Source organism: Limulus polyphemus, unplaced genomic scaffold, assembly GCF_000517525.1.
Source record: "Limulus polyphemus unplaced genomic scaffold, Limulus_polyphemus-2.1.2 Scaffold1171, whole genome shotgun sequence".
Classification (NCBI taxonomy): domain Eukaryota; kingdom Metazoa; phylum Arthropoda; class Merostomata; order Xiphosura; family Limulidae; genus Limulus; species Limulus polyphemus.
In genome coordinates, this window is record NW_013666781.1 from 282,789 (window position 1) to 298,738 (window position 15,950).

General features: G+C 35.3%; 1 protein-coding gene across 1 annotated transcript in view; it reads right to left on the reverse strand.

Annotated features, from left to right (window-relative positions):
- LOC106462459 (DNA mismatch repair protein Msh2-like) overlaps positions 1–15,950 on the reverse strand; it is a 196,351-nt gene that overhangs the window by 162,493 nt on the left and 17,908 nt on the right. Inside the window, exon 3 of the mRNA XM_022389729.1 lies at positions 11,399–11,434. Within this exon, the coding sequence (XP_022245437.1) occupies positions 11,399–11,434 (36 nt within the window). The remainder of the gene's footprint in view (positions 1–11,398; positions 11,435–15,950) is intronic.

Sequence of the window (15,950 nt, forward strand, 5' to 3'; positions counted from 1 at the left end):
CCCAATATATATAGAGTTATAAGTATTAAATTTCTGGCAACTTTAAACGAATACAGAAGGTCACGTGACTCGGTCAAATCGATAATGCTTGTGTCACAACCAAAGCCATTGATTTCTCCCAAAGAAAGGAATTAAGCACTTACTTTGAGTCTGTGCTGTAGAGTCACTATCAGTTGAGCTGCCTGTATTTTGCTATTCAGCAAGATAAGCAAAACATCCCCTTTGGCCAGATTGCACATCAAGTGCAGGAGGACCAGCTATAAGCTGTAGGTACTTCTGCTTTGCAAAATCAATTGAGCACAGAGTAGGGTTGACCACCAACTTGGGGAGATGCAGTAGCAGAGAGCTTATACCACAGGGTGTGTGGTCAGGCCAACTAACAGAACTGTGTGAATCTTGGTATGTCCTATCAAAATATAAGAATGGAGTTCTTGGTTGATACACGAGTAGCCAGGAGACTGGTAGACATCACCATGTATCAGATACTTGGAGTGAAACCATTCCAGCTACCTAACACAGGCTTTGTCATGGGCAAGCAGTGGCAGGCTAGATGTGACTGGAGAAGCACTTTTCCGACTACACAGATAGGTCCTTTGAGTCAATTGGTAAAGTCAGTGGTTGCCAATTTAGCTCCTGGTATAGTAGTTCTGGGAATGTACACAATGCAGAAACTAGAAATCAGTCTTGCATATAAAAGAGAACTGGCCTTCTACAAAAAACAAAACAAAAAAAACAATTAGTGCTGCCCAGGACTGACCCAAACACAGTAGAGAACACTAGCAAATGTTGAGGAAGGAGTTTATCATACTCCCTATAATGTAAGTATTGTGCTTCCATGGTTTACAACAGACAACACTTAATGTGTTGGCAATTTGTAATGCAGCTATAAAAGCAACACATGAAATGAACTGCTTCTTGTCCAGAAAACAGGCAACACTGGCTCAGACCATCTTTCTGAGTGAGGATACACTTCTGGTGGTGGGCTGTAATTAGAGAAGTCAGTTATTCAGCTTCCTGCTAGAATATTCATTGGAATGGCAAATAAATCAGAAGTAACTAAGAATAGATCTTCTAGTTACAAACTTTGCACGTGGAGGATGTAAAACAAAATTATTATTTTTTACTTTTTATATATGCATTTTGAAATTACAGAAAATCATAAATTATTATATCAGTACCACAGAATTCCACTATAATTTATCAAGCTTGTAACCAAGCTGTATTTGGGTCTAAATAAATATGATTTTTTAAGCCCAATAATGTCCTACCTTACAGCTTGGAATCTAGCATGAAAAGAATGAATTTCCTACATAAATACTTCTCAAGAAGCTAAGAAAACCAATAGGGGCACATTCTGAGCTTTCAATTGGTTATACACGTCATTGGGCAAAGTAGGTGTACGTAAGCAAGTAGTTTCAAAATTATGGAAGAGGTGGGTGGGTGGGTGGAGCCACCTTGGTTGATTTAGTACAAGTATTAATATATCAGAAAATAGAAAAGATAGGAAGTTCTTTTCTTAGATTCTAGCTTGTCAATATTGGTAATTTGAGAATCTAATTTGTAAGAAACTATAGACTTTGTATTTGGACATCAAAAACACCTAATTTGAACCAATGCTGCATTCAACATATCAAATAACACAAAAATCGATATTTAGAATTAGTAATATTTATATACTTTGAAATAAAGAAATTAACTAATGTACAATACTCGAATTTGAATTATAATCTACAATTTGATACCAAACTTACTGAAATACAGTCATAAAATAGTAGTTCAATAAAGGTTTGAATGAGAGTCTACAAATGCAATGACATTGCCTTTGACCCATGACCATAAATAGACCTGTGAAGGTAGGGTTAATGGAGCTTATGCTTAAGGGTCTGCAATAGAACCAATGGATGATCAATGTGGATGTTTTAGCATTTTCTCACAAATTTGATTCTGCTGTTTTGATCCTCTCCATCATAGATATTAATAGTTATTTGAAGTTGAATCCTAGGAAATGTGCAAAGAAGTAGAATTTCCCTGTAGTTTGAAACTGGTCTCAACCTGTCTGATAGTGAGAAATAGTTTGTTTGTTTTCATTTTGCTTCAATTTCTTGAGGGCAGCTGCACAAATGGTAGCTCTTAATTAAAAATAAAATAAAAGATGCATTTTAGGTGAACTGAGGTATGTAAGCAAGCATTATGCCTGAATTGTGCTTTAGTGGAAGATTCCCTGCTAGCATATTCATGACAGAATTGTGAGTTCTTGCTGGATACCAATACTAGTGATATTGGAATTAGAACAGTGCTTTATCAGTTGCAGGATAGAGATGAACGTGTAACAGTGTACACAAGTCATATACTCATGGCTTTTGAACACAGATACTACATGATGAAGAAAGAACTGCTTGCACTTGTGGTCATCAGGAAGCATTTTTTACATTACTAGTACGGCACACTATTAATATGGCTCATGAGCTTTCAGAGTCAGGAAAACATGATAGCATGATGGATCACAAAATTGCAACAATATGATCCATACATAAACCATTGTCTGGGGATGCAACATACAAACACCGACGAAATGCCTCACAATATGGTGAGAGCTTGTCTGTTTGTTGAATATCTTAATCTAGTACACTCATGTGGGAGAGAAGTTCATTTCTACAGCTGTCAGCCTGTCAATGTTGGTTTCTACTAATGACTGGAAGACATGATTCGTGTTCCAAAAGCTCCAAGAAGAGCATGGGCATTCTTTGTCAAGTAGCAAGGTAAACCATAGAAGCTTTCAGCTTCTGGCACTTGTATGATGAATTATAGACATGTTAAGATGTTATACAGTAGCTATTAACTGCAGAGAAATGGTTACCAGCCTGTGCTGTAGCTAGTAGTCTCATTATCTCTGAATTGGAGGCCAGCAAAGTGTAATGCACATTTGTGCTTACATGCAATACTGGTTCGACTGGCCAGATTCAAGTCAAGATGTCAGACACTGGTGTCAACTCCAAAGGGTGTGCTGCCAAGAGGAAAAACTGGCCAAAAGAGGATAAATTCCAGCAAATAATTTTTAGCTGTCCTCTTTAAAAAAATAGTTCTGACTGTTACTGGTCCTCTCCAAGAAAATGAATGAGATAATCAGTATGTGCTTGTCATTGTTGATTACTTCACCACATGGGTCAAATCTTATCAATAGGCCAACACCTTGACACATTTTGTAGCTTAAATGTTGCCAGAACAGTGGATAACCAGATTCTGTCCACCAGAATTTCATAACCCAACCAGGGAACCGCTTTAAACAGCCAATTGTTTTCTGAGTTGTGTAAGGTGTTGATTGTGATGAAGAAAAACACTTCAACTAAATAGGTCCATAACTAGTACTCCTACAAATGGGTAGGTTGACATATGAAGTAGTCACATAGCACACAAACAAATGGAACACATTGAGAAGCTGTGACTATAAATTACAGATATGCATCTAGTACACTGATCTAACTAAAAATCTGAGGTTGAGACCAATGAATAGAGGATGACAAGAGAATTATGTTGTATCATCTTAGCTCACCAATGAGGATGAAGAAACAAAATACTTATCTAGCAGTGCACAAGTCAAATCAGGAGCTGATGGATAGCTCTAGAGGTCGATCAAAATGTTGACACCACCACCCTGATCACCATGGCCGAGATTAACTGCTAAATCAGCAACTAGGATAGTCTACCAGTAGAAAAACCAATGACTGATGAAAAGTAGTATTCCTTCCTTTCTGAGCTATCAAAAAGTACCATGTTACAGAATGTATTGTCTATATTTTGTAACTGCCACCTGATTATAACAAGATAAAATGATTATTTGGTTGGGACACTAATGACTGATGGGTCTCTACAGATCTTTTTTTAAAGCTATTTGATGGTACTGTTGTGTCAAAAAATATATGAACTACATTTGGTTACTATCTTTCAATCATTAAGTTAAGAGGTTTGTTGGTCATATGGCGAATAACAGCAAAAGGGTACTACAACCCTTATTTTCTGATCAATATTCATAAGAAATCAACAATAATAAAGAATAAATTAACATGTCTCTATAAGGTAAGATAATACAAAGATTCTACTTACACACATTCAATGTGAAGCACAGCAACAAAACTACTGATAAAAACATTGTTGAACTTATTACGTAAATATAATTAAAATCAGGAAGAATACTGAAAAGAAGTAATTAGAATGAGTACTTGAGAGAACTAAAATTGGACTTAGAAATATAAACACAGAAAAATAAAAGATAAATTTGCAAAATAATAAAATAATGCCCAAGTGTTAACTTGTTAAGCGAGGCATTTCTCATGACAGACTGCCATGATGGAAGTACCATTGTGATCAAGAGAATTGAAGTGTCTAGGAACAGGGAGGCCAGTAGAGCCTTCCCATACAGATCTAAGGTGTTCATGAAAACAATCACCCAGTCTGTGGGTGGTTTCTTCAATGCAGTTTGTGACATCTGCTACCTTATGGTTGAGCTTATGTCTATAAGAAACTATTGGAGGTGTAGTAAATATTTTGGCAGTGGTGAAGTCAATCATTACTAATTTGAAATTGTTTTGTATGATATTGTCCACTAATCTGTTGAGGGGATGGTATGTTAAAAGCAAGGGGTTCTATCATATTGACTTTTGTATTAGGCTGGGTGGCCTGCAGACTCGGTGATCATTTTTGTGAACACCTTATATTTTTACAAAAAGGCTCTACTGACCTCCCAGTTCCAAGACACTTCTATTCTCATGACCACAATGGTACCTCTGACATGGTAGTCTCAGTTGTGAGAAATGCCCCACTCAAATTAACGTGAGAAAGCCCTGAATATTGTCTTACCTTTCAATTCAACACCAAATCCCTTTATGGTATAGACAAATGATTTACTTTTAAATAATTATAAAAGTCCATCAATCCCTTCTTTAATTTCATTTCCTTAAATCTTTCTTTAGATGCATTTACCTTACCTGCCAATTAAATCTTCCTCTTCAACCTTACCTATGTAAAAGTAATTTCCTTCCCATTATTATTTCCCTAGATTATTATTTTATTTAATTAGGCTATTATTTTATTACTTTGCAAATTTCTCATTATTTTCTTGTGTTTATATTTCTAAATCCAATTTTAGTTCATCTAATTACTATTTTTTCATATTAGTGCTAATTTTAATAATATTCAAGTAATAAGTTCAACAACTTTTTTTGTCAGTATTTTTGTCACTGTGCCCCATGTTGAACATGTGTAATTAGCATCTTTGTATTATCTTATCTTTTAACAACTATTCCTGAGCCTCATTTAGTTGTAACAGTTTTTACTACCTGATGAAGGGCATCTGCTTGAAATATTGCATAAATGAACTAAAACGTTTTCTATAAGATGGGCCACTTTATTCTTTATTATCTTTCAAAGTTTTATTTCTCGTCTTGCGGAACAACACTCATTCAACATCAAGAACAACTGCTAGAATATTACACAGTTAAGATGACCGGGGTTTGTGGATGTAATACTTTGAACAACTAGAGATGTTGGCTAGGAGTTCAAAAACTCAGCTAAAAGGACTTTTTGACCCTTACTTTATGCATTATTGAATGCCTTTCCCCATGGTGCAGTCATACACTCTTCATAAGGAACACTAATGATCTAGCCAAGTGTTGAAAGTTCTCTAGAACCATCCATGGAGTACTCACTAAGAATCCCTCAGTATAACTGAGCATGTAAATCCCCCATGTATAGCCAAGTGGGAGTTGTGCTCTTGGTCAACACAGAAAATTAAATCAGATGGTAGTGAATTTGAATGGAATGCCTAATTTCATTAGAATTGTCCAAATTTATTTTTCTGTGATACTCAGTGTAATGTATGGAATGACTCATTTATGGCACCTTGATTGCTAGTTTGGTTACTGGTGTTGACAGCTAGCTGCCTTACTTTCTCCACCCCACATATTCCAGAGGGAAATGATGACATCAAATTGCAAAATTATTCAGAAATTGTAGACAGTTAAATTGCCCCCTTCCCAGATACCACTTGTCAATGGAAAAAAACCTAAGCAAAAAGTATGTAACCTTTGCATTCAAGGTTTACTTTTAGCTCAAATTGAAAACAGTGAATTATATATGTTGCTGATGTGAAGAACAGTAAAATTAAATAATTCACTTATGGGTTTTATTATTTTTTACTATTTTTCAAGCTTCAGAAGCTGATAGAATTGTAAATATATTGTCTGAAGCCTTGGATTATTTTTTTTCTCACAATCTATTTAGCACAGAGCTTCCCTCATTAGGGGTTAACACAGGCTAAATTTGTGAATGGTTACCACTTTGGGGCACAAAATTATCAGCACCCAAATTTCAAAAATTATGTCATGTAAAAGTTATGTCAAAAATTTTAAAAAATAAGTAAAATTGATTTTAATAATAACAATAAAAACAAATGTAAATATTGCTTAATTTTTCTCTACATCACATCTTTTGGTATATTGTCTTACCACAAAGCCCATTTGAGTAGATGCACTTATACATAACATATTTAAAAGTACCTATCACTCTTTTTTCAAAAAGTATCAATCAGTTTTTGGTTAAGTATTTATTAGTTCTTTTTTTTTTTGCTTTGAGTGTCCCCTACAATCCTCAGCAAGGTTCCAATATGTGGAAACTTCCTTTATTTGCACTTGATTATGAAACACCAAAATTCATTTTCTGTATTACACTCTGATCATGTAATTACTGAGTAATGTAAAATTTATGACATTTTAAGGTGCTTTGACAAGTTTGAGAATTGGAAGGATTTTCTCTATTACCCTCTGATCAAGTAGTTACTGAATAATGTAAAATATTTGACATTTTGAGGTGCCTTGACATGTTTGAGGATTGGCTGGATTTTTGCTTTTGCCATTTGTTACAGTTTTATTATTATTTGTAATCCATGAAAAGGTCAGGACCACATTTCACACTTGTTTGTACATAAGAGATTGTTTTTGAACATGTTACCTAAATTAGTAAAATGAGAAAATTGATAAACTTTAAATGAGTGACCTAAATATTAGCTTTTCTTTTTTTTTCTTTTTAATAGTTAACACTTTAAACAACTTTTCTTATTGCACCATTTCTTTCAGAAAAATGGCCTACCAAATGAAGTCATTAGGTCTAATATGGTATATATATATATGAGAACTGGCTTTCAGATCATTGGTTACATTCAACATGAACAGTGTACTAAACAGCTGTTATGTAGTGGTTTAAAATTATACAATAAATCAAACACATATGAAAAAAAAAAAAATTGGGGGGAGGGGAAGGTTCCATAGTTATGCCATGTGTTTGAAATAATTGTTTCAGATATGGTGATTCTTATGTACGAGTTAATTTTTATCAATGAAAAAACAGTGTATAATCTTTTTTTGTTGGTTATAAGCATGCCCAAATGTAATGTCAAAGAGAATTACAGACATTTGTTAAAAGGCAAAGGGTATGGGAGGAGCATGTTAATGTGGGTTGAACAAATATCACGATATCTCAGTATAGTAAGAGGTTGAAATTTTATACTTTTGCTTATTATCATCTATAGAACGTTTCTAACTAGTTGAACAATCTGAGACACTGTCCTATAAATATCATAATCTTGTTGACTCTCTTACTATGTGATAACAGCCTTTAAAAAGTCACCTAAGCCCATCAATGTGTTTCCTGAGGAAATAAAGTTTGAACTAGAAGCAAAATAGGCAATTTTTCCATACAGAAAACAATGTAATACAAGTCATTTGAAAGATTAAAACTTTGGCTTTCTATTAGTTATAAATACTATAGTATTAAAGGTCAGATAGAACTATTGGCAATTTGTGAAAGAGAGGATGTGACAGGTGGGCATTGCAAGTGGATCTGATTTACCAGTTTATGGTTCAGTAAACAAATACGATTGAAGGCAATAAAAGTTATGTTTTACCCTAGTGGTATCTATATTACAAAGTAATTTACATTAAGGTCCTTACTTCTCAGAAGCATGGTAAATCACAGAAGAGGAAAGAACCTAGAGAGCGATGTCAAACTTCTCATACTAGGGAAAACTAAAGATTTTTAAAAAATATTTCCACAAAATCAAGAACTTAAAAATTATGATATTAAAATTTCATTTGTTAACTATTTCAATACCAAGATTATTTGTATAGTATGATAATAAAGTAGTTAAATGAAATTTTGAATGTAACTATAAATTGTTTGTTTCCCTTCTTTTTTTTTTTAAATCACAATGGGCTACCTGCATTCTTAACATTCTGGGGAATCGAACCACAGATTTTAGTGTTGCAAGTTCTTGAACTTACATCTGACCCACCAGGAGACAACTCTGTAACAGGTCAGGTTGTGCATTTTGACCCCCACCCATACCCAAAGGGTTAAAGAGTTCTTATGTTTTACCTGTTTTTATTGTGTAAGTTTTATTTTGTAAAGTTGTTTTTCCAGCATTTTACACTGTATTGTGCTATACATACTTTTACAGGAGTAAGAGCAGATTGCTTTGGTTTCTTTACTAATGTACAAGTTAGATTTTGATTGGCTAAGTTTTATAGTTGGGGACAACTTGGAAATAAAATAGACAGAAGTGTGGTATGGAGGCATATATTTTCTATTTCCCTCAGTAGCTAGATGAGTTTTCAGATAGTGTGTTACAGGTCTATTTTTAGTATAGAACATCAATGCAGAAAAGTACAACGTTTCTCTTGTCTAAGGTTGTCACACGTGGATTTCCTCTGGAAGATAGAAGAGATCACTGTAGAATGAAACATGGGATGAATATAAGCAATATTCTATTCTGGCAGCGAACCATGGGATTGCCTGGGAGTATGTCCCACCTCTTGCTGACATGAGAGTGGCTTAGTGATATGAAGTGTGTATGCCTCAGAAGAAAAAAAAAAATTGGACATACTGAAAAGTTTTACCTTTATTTTATAAGAGTAGGCACAAGTATATGCAGCATCTTTGTGTTTGTTAAGCATTTTTAGTAGTGTAGTCTATGTTGGAAGCACTGTAAGCATTTGGAGACAATTAGATTCCGGATTTTTGCCAATATTCTTCAAACACAGTGTGTGCTAGCAAAGTTTCAAACTCCATAGAAATAACAGAATTACACTTACACTGGTGAGAGTTTCAATTAATGCTGGATGATTTAATCAATTATCTACGAGTTATGACCACAACGATTAATACCAATGTAACTGAAAACAACAATTCCAATTATTATTGTTTTCAATCATCCCAATGATCAATTAATCAAAATTACTATTATACCATTTGCCATGAAAATAATTTAATCAAAATTAAGGTTTCCAAAAATTATTATCTTTAATTATTCCAAACCTGCTTCCACCCCCCACCCCCCTCTGTTTTTATGTTGTTTTTACTGAACTGCTGATTAGAAGAAAGGCAACTCTCTGACAGCATCCACCTCCAACCTTTTTTTCTCTTTCATTTTTCTTTTTGAATTGCTAACTATCATGGTTTGAGAATAATTGTATGAATTGACTATCTGAAAGCATTTGATTGAAAGGGTCATCTATTAGTTGATTAGCACTTATCTATGTGGGAACTTAACTTTGATTGTAGATTATGTTGTTTATAATAAAGATTGTGACTGTCCCGTGTTTCTTTCATGTACTCAGTCAAAGATAAAAAGAACACAGCCCTGATCTGCGATATAATATCTGATGAATCCTCCTTTTTTTTAGGTTCATGTAAGCTACTTTGAGGGAAATCAGAGCAATCTGAGAATACCACATCATTTGTTTTCAAAGAAGTTTATTGTTAACATTACTGGAATTATTTAGTACAGACTTAAAAAGCCCTGAACTACTGGTAAAAAAGCTCTCTTTTTAAGGCGAGTTTAAAGCCATATTTGGCTAATAGAAATTTACATTTTATGACATAACTCCATACACACCATTTTTAAACCCCATTAACCTCCTTCTGTGCATGTTACTGAGTTACATTCAAAATTTAATTAAACCACTACACTATAAATGTATTTTAATGAAATTATCACCAAGTACATTATAATTTAAAGTTTTATTCCTTTCTTTAAAAAATAAAATAAAAAACATTAAATCAGCAATTAAACTGCAGTTTTTGCTGTCACATGATCTGATCGCAGTTACAATTTCTCAACTTTAAAAGAGCTGGTAGAAAAGAAACTGTTTGGAATGCAGACAGTTCCTGCAGATGGCCAAAGTACACTATACAGATGTTTTACATTAGTTTCTCGAGGTCTCTATATTTTAATTAGTTATGTATTATTTGTGTTTTAAAATGCATACTTGAAAGGTTTAATGATTTATTCTATATGTTTAACTTGTTAAAGCTTTGATTGTGAAAGTTTATAAACAAGATGGCATCATCCGCATGTACGAGTTTTTGTGAAAGAGTCTTTGCACAGGAGTCACCATATAATAATAATAATAGAGCCCTATGGGGACCAGTTAACATATTTGCATAAATAATAAAAGACAAAAGAATTAGAGAGAAAAGTTAAAATAAGTGTAAAGATAAAGACATGAAATTAAGCATAATAAGAAAACAAGGTTTAAAAGACTTCCTACAAAGTGCTAAGAGGTAAGTACATACTTCCCTTTTTTAATTTTACAAATTTCATTGCACTGTACATTGATGATAATAACTAGAGTTAGTAATACAGTAGAGAAAATGGAAAATAAAATAAACATTTACCTTGAAAACTTCTGATATTCATTTATGAGGTTCTAGAGATTATGCAAATGAAATTTGAAAACTATAGGTTAATAAATAGTATTTTTACACTCAAAATGGAAATCACCTGCAAGTGACCTATTAAGAGTCCAAGTACAAATAACTACATTAAATAATGAATTTTTTTTTTTATAATAGAAATACTAGAAAACATCAAAATCAAATATTTTATTTATCTGAAACTACAGAATCCCATCCACCAGTTTCATTTTTGTAAAGAACTTTCAGGAGAATTACATAGCCTACTTAAAATGTAAGTAGATCATCGTCATAGAGGTAAAGAATAATCTAAATCATTTTTACACATCACTAAATTATTTTCTTCCATCTAAATGTCTATATGTTCTATTTTTATTTTTCTTAGCCACAAATCATTTTAAGTTTTCTAAAATTGTCATACCTTCTCATAATCTAAAGTAACGAATATCTTTTTTCTGACCCTATTGCACTCAACATTTCACATAAATAAAACTAGACTTGGTACAAGGATCACAAGCACATACTAGGATAAAACTCAGTTACCCACAAAAAGTTATTTAATACTTCTAAGAACCTAAGAGTGAAAGCAAATGAGAAAAATAAACACTCAATTATCACGTACAAGAGGACTTAATGAATTGTTGAAAGTACTTACATTTCTGTCAAAAAAACGAAAGGTTGTAGATGGTTGCTATGAAAAAAACACCAATATTAGCCTCCAATCCAATAACAGAATATTGTACGTACAACATACATATTGTAAGCTCTAAGGTTTCCAAAAATAAAGGTACCCATTACATTTTTTCCTTTTGAAGCAACCTTTAAAAAATTATTACAAACTGGTTTTGGTAAAAAAATTAACAAGCATTATAAGATAAAAAGTGTACTGAACATAAATATCTTGAAGAAAAACTATACAAAGCAATTATTAGAACTAATGAACAATAAAATTAATGTTTTTATTAAGCATATCATGAAAAATAACAATCATAAAATTTACTTATATTAGAAAAATTATAAAGATGTTTTGAGAGCAAAATGGAATATCTATAACATATAAAAGTTAACATTTTCCTAAACTAAAAATGTATTTCCAGTAGATACTTACCTCCTCTCACCAAAAGTTCTTGAATTATATTGCTTTATACTGGCACAAATGTTTGCTCACCACAAGCCTTGCTACTCCTTTATATTACTGCATACTAACATGAAAATTATCATGCAACAACCCTCTACCAATAGGAGTGCACACTACCCATATCGTAACTAGCACCCTCTATAATCATGCACATGTTAATCACTATTAGATTGGTCATAACTAACCACAGCAAATCACACCAGAAGTGGGGAGGACAAGTGGGAAATTTGAGTGGAAGCAAGTATCTATCGGAAATACATTTTCACTTTAGGAAAATGTTAACTTCTCATACAATATCTTACCTCCTCTCACAAAATGCTAGAATCCCACATTGAGCTGGTGGTGGGATGGTAAGAAAATTATTCCTCATGAGGAAGCACCAAGAAAGACCATGAGGTGTGACAAGGTATTATAAACAACACACCAGTGGGAGATCACACCACTTCTGAGCCAGGTATACTCTTCACCCTGTAGTAATGTGTAATAAAATGGAAAGGGCAGGAACTTGGAGGGTCCCCAAAAAAATACAGAAATAATGGGACCTTCTGTTGTAGAGTGGCTAGGGTAAGACAGACCATAAATGGGAGATCAAACTCAACTAACACCTGGCAGCATCTGGAATTGTACATCAGGTCCATGGTAAGAAGAGGTCTGCAATCTTTCACCTCAAAAACAGATACCGACAGGGAAGAGGAGCTCCTGTACCAAGAACCCATCTCCGCATGTGTGCATCTCCAATATAACCAACACTAGTTCCGCCAGGAACCAACATCCAGCAGATACTAGAAAGGAGGAGAACCCAGGTGGGTGTTCATCTTTGGTCCAAAACCTGACAGCAATGGAAATATTTTCATCCAGTCCACATTAGGAAAAGGGTAACTTGCCTTGCAGAAGCATGAAGTCATGTGTCTCGTCCAGCTACAACCAACACCAGATCCACCAAGAACTGACAAACATCCAGTAGACGGTAGGAAGAGGGACAGCAAGTTGAGTTGCATCTCCAGTCCAAAATCTGGCGACATTGGGAATTTAACATCTAGTCTGTGAAAGGAGGAGGGTACTAGCCAAACACATGTGAGGACTCATGTAGCTGGACTGTCTCCAACCAACACCCAATCCCCAAACACCGACATCCAGAGGATGGTAGGAAGGAGGGTGTCTCAGCCGGAAGAGCCTCCATGGTCCACCACCCCAGTGGCTAGGAACTGATAAGCAACAAGGAGAGTAGAAGTGCATTGGAGAGTCCAGAAGACCACAGCACCAGAGACAGTGATGGCAATACCCTATTTTGAAAAGTAAAGCGATTACATTGATGGAGTGCATCATCCAACAGCGGGCAATGTTTGGAATTGAACATTGGGTCCACAGTAAGAAGAGCATCAAATGCCACAGATCAGAGATGAGCAGCAATTTGTGTCTGCTTGACTCATGTTAGTCCACAAATGTACAGTCTGGGACAAACATTCATGAAGCAAAAGACCACAAGGTATACCTACAAGCAATCCTGCAGAACACCTCATCTCAACGGTGGGCATAATATGACCTGAATAAGTGTCATGACACTGTATTTTGAAAGCATAGTTAACATGTTAACAGAGTTAATCAACCAACACCTGGAGGCCTCTGGAATAATACATCAGGTCTTTGGTAGGAAGAATCAATGTCACAGTCAACTAGCATGTTCACAGGTTGTACAATGTGGATTTAAGACGAAGAATACCTGATCAGGCAACACTCGCCAAAGAGTGGGATCCAAATATGCAATAAAGACCCCTGTAAAGAAAGATTAATGGAATACTTACCACTACAGACAAACAGTTACAGCACTGACGATGTTCCCAAAGGTAAGATGGAAATTTAAAGCCACAGACATGATAGAGTGATGGATGTGATGGGAAGAAAACATGAAAAAGGCTACAAGAGAGGGAAGAAAAACACCAGGCGATTGAAATGCCAAATTTAACCCAGAAGGGTAATATGGAGAAAAAAAAAGTCAAAGAATAGGTGAGGATTTCACTGAAGAAACAAACAAATCTGGGAACCACGGAAGGGAGCAGTACATGTTAAATACCCTTGGAAAGTCCTGACCAAGCAAAGGAGGTGGGTGGGATCAGAAATCATAAAGGTGAGAAAAGAATGTAAGGGAATGGGATTGAGAAAACGATGGATGAATGTAGGGAACCAGCCTACTGAAACGACTTTCAGAACCCATGGATTGACCCCCAAGGACCTTCAAAAGTGAGCAAACTGAAGGAGTATGGCCCAACCAACCCTGACCCTAGAAGAGTAGTCAAAGGAAGACAAATACAGGCAAATGTAACCAAAGTATCGGGGTCTGATCCCCCACTAAGTGAGAAGCAACACCAAATGCTGCAAGTCTAAATAAAGGAAGTTGGAACAATGATAAAAAGCATGATCATCCATAATACATGTGGGTCAAGGCATACTGACCCCCACAAAAACAAATGCTCCCTATCCTCCCCAAAAATCTTACATGAACCACAACATCTAGGGGAGGAGGAAATACTAAATAACGACCCAAAAGCTCATCCCAAGGAATGGCAGGGGTTGAACATAGGAAATGGAAGATAAGTACAGAAAATAACATACCTGAAGAACAAATCCACCAAAGGAAAAAGAGGTTTGGACAATTTCACCAAAAAGTCTGACCAAATCCAAAACAAAAAGACCACTGAAAATCTTGAGAGGACAATCAATGAGTTCTGATTGTTGCAAGAAATTGTTGAACTACCGATAGAAAAAAAAAAAAAAAAATAGTATGTATACTTATATATTGTTACGACAGCATGCGCGCTGGAGTTTCTCGAAGGATCATGAATTATCAAGGAAGACTGAGTTTGTCCTGGATGCCCTCTTTTTTAATATATAAGCCTGGCGAGAAAAACCAGCGCAATAGATAAATATAGAGATAGATAATTGGGTCAAGCTAATGGAAGTGACGGTAATATAAAGTGTTTGTTTTGTTTCAAGATGGCAAACGTATTGACTGTGGAACTTCTGTGTATTACAAAGGACTTGTATCGCTGAAGTACCTTGGAAAGAATTTATACCGGAAATTAGCAACGAGCAGATATGTAACAAATTGGTGTCAGAGATTGGTACGGAAAAGAAAAAAAAAAAAAAGAAGAGGGAAACGAGAAGTGGCAAATCAAACTACGACTTACCAGATTTGATGGCAGCAATACAAGAACAGCAACGAGTAGAACAAGAAAAGAAACAAGAAGAGAAATTACAGCAGTTGTTGGAGGAAAAAGAAAAGAAACAAGAAGAATGAGAAAATAAACAAGAGAGACTACAGCAGTGGCAAGAAAACCTGCATCAGTGACAACTGGAACAAGAAAAGAAAGATTAGTAAATTTCAAAGTGAGTTAAATACATTAAAGGACGATTTACTGTCTTTTACACAAGGAGGATATATTAACCATGGACTTAATCAGCCCCAGACAACTGAAAGCCCCTTCCAGACCCCGCAGCTAAACCCTAATGCAGACATCTTCAGTCCTGCCAGAAGACACATTCCAGACTTGAGTGTCAGCAGTAGGGGTGATTTAGTGTGAAGGAAGCCAAATGAATTTGAAGGAAAGGCACCATGGGAAGCATATAGAGCACAATTTGAGCTCCAGGCAGACATGAATGGATGGACGAAGGAGCAGAAAGCAGTGTACCTGGCAAAACTATAGAGCACTGGTAGCTGCTCTGGAACTCAGGTATGGATGTCAAAATCAGTCTGAAGTCTACAGGGCTAGGTTTAGGATGAGAGTTCGTACTAAAGGGGAGAGCCTGCAAGAGTTGATACAGGATTTGGAAAGTATGGCACACAAGGACTACGCAACTGCACCACCCGATCTCCTCAAGCTGTTGCTGAGGGATCAGTTTGTAGATGCCTTAGACAGTCCACAACTGAAGATACAAGTAAAGCAAGCACAACCCTCTACTATGCAGGATGCAATGGCCAGAGCTCTTGAATTCGAATCATATGTTAAGCCCAGCACAGAAGTACCATGGTTGGTACAGTCATCAGGATTCAAGGCCAAAAAATGGCAGCTTT